The sequence below is a fragment of the Boleophthalmus pectinirostris genome, unplaced genomic scaffold (genome assembly GCF_026225935.1).
Source record: "Boleophthalmus pectinirostris isolate CB_2022bp ecotype Guang Dong unplaced genomic scaffold, ASM2622593v1 HiC_scaffold_17, whole genome shotgun sequence".
Classification (NCBI taxonomy): domain Eukaryota; kingdom Metazoa; phylum Chordata; class Actinopteri; order Gobiiformes; family Gobiidae; genus Boleophthalmus; species Boleophthalmus pectinirostris.
The window spans coordinates 38,268,999-38,273,998 of NW_026571115.1; the positions used below are offsets into that span (position 1 = coordinate 38,268,999).

General features: G+C 55.0%; 1 protein-coding gene across 2 annotated transcripts in view; it reads left to right on the forward strand.

Annotated features, from left to right (window-relative positions):
* The first annotated feature begins 668 nt into the window (after window positions 1-668).
* LOC110169268 (serine/threonine-protein kinase TAO2-like) overlaps window positions 669-5,000 on the forward strand; it is a 25,988-nt gene continuing 21,656 nt past the window's right edge. For both annotated transcript variants that reach the window (XM_055152447.1, XM_055152448.1), the window contains exons 1-2: window positions 669-745; window positions 1,705-1,875. In XM_055152447.1, the coding sequence (XP_055008422.1) occupies window positions 1,744-1,875 (132 nt within the window). In that variant the 5' untranslated portion in view covers window positions 669-745; window positions 1,705-1,743. The remainder of the gene's footprint in view (window positions 746-1,704; window positions 1,876-5,000) is intronic.

Here is a 5,000-nt window from a genome sequence, read left to right on the forward strand (position 1 = left end):
CACAACACACACACACACGACACACACACACGACACACACACACACACACACACACGACACACACAGCACACACACACACACACACACACACACACACAACACACAAACACACACACACACACAACAACACACACACACACAACACACACAACCGCACACAACACACACAAACACACAACACAACAACACAACACACAACACACACACACACACACACACACACACACACACAACAACACAACACACACACACACACACACAACACACACACACACAACACAACACACACACACACACAACACACACAACACACAACACACAACAACACAACACACACACACACACAAACACACACACACACACACAACAACAACACACACACAACAACAACACACACACACAACACACACACACACACACACACAACAACACACAACTACACACAACAACACTACACACAACAACAACACAACACACAACACACACACACACACAACAACACTACACACACAACACACAACAACACTACACACACACAACAACAACAACAACAACACAACAACAACACACAACAACACACACAACACTGTTCACTGTTCTTTTCTCTCTCCTCTTGTCGTTTGTTTCGTTTGTTTCATGTGTTTGGTTCTTTTTTGTTCCAGGTCTGATTCGTTCCGTAACTTCGTGGACTCGTGTCTCCAGAAGATTCCACAGGACCGTCCTACCTCCGACGTGCTGCTCAACGTGAGAAACTCTTCAACTACCACCTCCTCCTCCACCTCCTCATCCACCTCCTCCTCCTCTTTCCTCTGCTTCATCCTCCACCTCCTCCTCCTCTGCTTCATCTACCTCCTCCTCCACCTCCTCATCTCTTCTCCTCGCTTCATCTACTCTCCTCCACCTCCTCATCCTTCTCCTCTGCTTCAATCTACCTCCTCCTCCTCCTCCTCCGCTCATCTCCTCCTCTCATCTCCTCATCTACTCCTCCCTCCTCCCTGCTCCACCCTCCACCTCCCCTACCTCCTCCTCCACTCCTCCCTCCACCTCCTCCTCCTCTCTGCATCTACCTCCACCTCCTCCTCCTCTTCTTCTCTGCTTCATCTAACCTCTCTCCTCCTCCCCTCCTCCTCTTCTCCTCCTTTCTAACCTCCTCCTCCCCTCCTCTCTCCTCCTTCCTCCCTCCACCTCCTCCTCCTCTCTCCTCTGCTTCACACCCCTCCTCCACCTCCTCCCCTCCCTCCACTGCTTCATCCTTCCTCCTTCTCCTCTTGCTTCATCTACCCTTTCCTCCTCCTCCTCTCCTCTGTCTACCTCCTCCTCCTCCACCTCCTCCTCCTCCTCCTCCTCCTCCTCTTCTCCTCTGCTTCATCTACCTCCTCCTCCACCTCCTCCTCCTCTTCTCCTCTGCTTCATCTACCTCCTCCTCCACCTCCTCCTCCTCTTCTCCTCCACTGCTTCATCTACACCTTTCCTCCTCCTCCTCTCCTCTGTCTACCTCCTCCTCTCTCCTCCTCCTTCTCCTCTCCTCTTATGCTTCATCTACTTCCACCTCTCCTTCTCCTTTCCTCCTCATCCACACTCTTCTCTCTCTCCTTCACAACTATTTTCCGTTCCCCCTCTCGTCTCTCTCTCTCCTCTCTTCTTGTCTCTTGCCTGTCTCCCCCCGTCTCACCTGTCGCCCCTGTCTGTCCCCTGTCCGTCAGCACCGGTTCCTGTCGCGGGAGCGCCCTCAGACCGTGGTCATGGACCTGATCGCTCGAACCAAAGACGCCGTCAGAGAACTGGACAATCTCCAGTACAGGAAGATGAAGAAGATCCTGTTCCAGGAGACGCAGCAGAACGGACCCACGGCCGACGGAGCCGACGAGGACGAGGTGAGACGCCGGGACGACAGGGGGACGAGGGGAGACATGAAGACGAGGGGAGACATGCAGACGACAGGGGGGAGGAGGGGAGGGAGGAGACGAAGCAGAACGGACCCACAGCCGACGGAGCTGACGAGGACGGGAGGGGGACGAGGGGAGGAGACGAAGACGAGGTGAGAGAGGAGGGGAGGAGGAAGAGGAGGGAAGAGAGGAGGGGAGGAGGTAAGAGAGGAGGAAGAGGAGGTGAGAGAGGAGGGGAGGAGGTAAGAGAGGAGGAAGAGGAGGTAAGAGGAGGAAGAGGAGAGAGAGGAGGAAGAGGAGGAGAGGAGGAAGAGGAGAGGGAGGAGGAGGGAAGGTGAGGAGAGGAGGAGAGGAGGAAGAGGAGGAAGAGGAGGTGAGAGAGGAGGAAGAGGAGGAAGAGGAGGAAGAGAGAGGAAGAGGAGGAAAGAGGAGGGGAAGAGAGGAAGAGAGGAGGAAGAGGAGGAAGAGGAGAGGAGGAAGAGGAGGTAAGAGAGGAGGAAGAGGAGGTAAGAGAGGAGGAAGAGGAGGAGAGAGGTAAGAGAGGGAGGAGAGGAGGTGAAGAGGAGGAAGAGGAGGTAAGAGGAGGAAGAGGAGAGAGAGGAGAGGAGGTAAGAGAGGAAGAGGAGAGGTAAGAGAGGAGGAGAGGAGGTAAGAGAGGAGGAAGAGGAGGTAAGAGAGGAGGAAGAGGAGGAGAGAGGAGGAAGAGGAGGTAAGAGAGGAAGAGAGGTAAGAGAGGAGGAAGGAGAGAGGAAGGAGGAGAGAGAGGAGAGGAAAGAGAGGAGAAGGAAGAGAGGAGGAAGAGGAGGTAAGAGAGGAGGGAAGAGGGAGAGGAGAGAGAGAGGAGGTAAGAGAGGAGGGGAGGAGAGAGGAGTAAGAGGAGGAGAGAGAGGAAGAGGAGGTAAGGAAGGAAGAGAGGAAGAAAAGAGGAGAAGGAAGAGGAGGAGGAGAGGAGGAAGAGGAGGGAGGTGGAGGGAGAGAGAGAAGGAGGAGGTAAGAGAGGTAAGAGAGGAGAGGAGAGAGAGGAGGAGTGGAGAGGAGGAGGAGAGAGAGGAGGAAGAGGAGGTAAGAGAGGAGGAAGAGGAGGAGGTGAAGAGGAGGAAGAGGAGGTGAGAGAGGAGGAAGAGGAGGTGAGAGAGGAGAGGGAGGTAGAGAGAGGAGAGAGGAGGAGGAGAGAGGAGGAAGAGGAGGAGAGGAAGAGGAGGAAGAGGAGGTAAGAGAGGAGGAGAGGAGGAGAGGAGAGAGGAGGAGGAGAGAGGAGGTAAGAGGAGGGGAGGAGGGAAGAGGAGGGGGGAGGAAGAGAGGAGGAAGAGGAGGAAGAGGAGGTAAGAGAGGAGGAAGAGGAGGTAAGAGAGGAGGAAGAGAGGAGAGAGGAGGTAAGAGGAGGAAGAGAGGAGGAGAGGAGGAGGTAAGAGGAGAGAGAGGAGGAGGAGTAGAGGAAGAGGAGAGAGGAGAGAGGAGGTAAGAGAGGAGGTAAGAGAGGAGGAAGAGGAGGAAGAGGAGGTGAGAGAGGAGGAAGAGGAGGTGAGAGAGGAGGGAAGAGAGGAGGAGGTGAGAGAGAGGAGGAAGAGAGAGAGAAGGAGGAGGAGAGGAGGAGAAGAGAGAGGGGTAAGAGGGAGGGAGGAGAGTAAGAGAGGAGGAGAGGAGGTAAGAGAGGAGGAGGAGGTAAGAGGAGGGAAGAGGAGGTAAGAGGAGGAAGAGGAGGTAAGAGAGGAGGAAGAGGAGGTGAGAGAGGAGGAAGAGGAGGTAAGAGAGGAGGAAGAGGAGGTAAGAGAGGAGGAAGAGGAGGTGAGAGAGGAGGAAGAGGAGGTGAGGAGGTAAAGAGAGGAGGAGGAAGAGGAGGTAGAGAGAGGAGGAGAGAGGAGGTGAGAGGAGGAGGAGGAGAGGAGGAGAGGAGGAGGAAGAGAGGAGAGAGAGGGAGAGAGGAGAGAGGAGGTGAAGAGAGGAGGGAGGAGAGAGGAGGTAAGAGAGGAGGTAAGAGAGGAGGTAAGAGGAGGAGGAGGAGAGGAGGTAAGAGAGGAGGGGAGGAGGTAAGAGAGGAGGAAGAGGAGGTGAGAGAGGAGGAGAGAGGAGGAGAGGAAAGAGGAGGAGGAAGAGAGGAGGAAGAGAGAGAGAGAGAGAGGAGGTAAGAGAGGAGGAGAGGAGAGAGGTAAGAGAGGAGGGAAGGAGGAGGAAAGGAGGAGGAGGAGAGAGAGGAGGAAGAGAGAGGAGGAAAGAGGAGGTAAGAGAGAGGAGAGGAGGAGAGGAGGAGAGAGAGGAAGAGAGAGGAAGAGGAGGTAAGAGAGGAGGAGAGGAGGAGAGGAGGAGAAGAGAGGAGGAGAGGAGAGGAGAGAGGAAGAGGAGGAAGAGGAGGTGAAGGAGAGAGGAGGGAGGTAGAGAGAGGAAGAGAGGAGGAAGAGGAGGTAAGAGAGAGAGAGGAGAGAGGAGGAGGGAGGAGGAGGAGAGGAGAGGAGAGAGGAGGAAGAGGAGGAAGAGGAGGTGAGAGAAGAGAGGAAGAAGAGAGAGGAGAGGAGAGGAGGAAGAGAGAGGAAGAGAGGAGGGAAGAGGAGGAAGAGAGGAGGTAAGAGGAGGAAGAGGAGGAGAGAGGAGGTAAGAGAGGAGGAGAGAGGAGGTAAGAGGAGGAAGAGGAGGAGAGAGGAGGAAGAGGAGGAGAGAGGAGGAGGAGAGAGAGGAGGAGAGGAGGAGAGGAGGAGAGAAAGAGAGGAGGAAGAGGAGGAGAGAGGAGGAAGAGGAGGAGAGGAGGAAGAGGAGGGGAGAGAGGAGGAAGAGGAGGGAAGAGAGGAGGAGAGAGGAGGAAGAGAGGAGAGAGGAGAGGAAGAGAGGAGAGGAGGAGTAAGAGGAGGAAGAGGAAGAGGAGGAAGAGGAGGAGAGAGGAGGAGGTAAGAGGAGAAGAGGAGGAAGAGGAGGAAGAGGAGGAGAGGAGGAAGAGAGGAAAAAGAGGAGGAAGAGGAGGAGGAGGAGGAAGAGAGGAGAAGGAGGAGAGAGAGGGAGGAGGGAGGAGGAGGAGAGAGGGAGGAGGAGAGAGGTTCTGCTGTGGTGAAGTGTTTTATATCTAAACTTTCCGTGTCCATCAGGAGTCGTTCCTCGAGCTCCTGATGTGACGCTCGCTGTTTTCG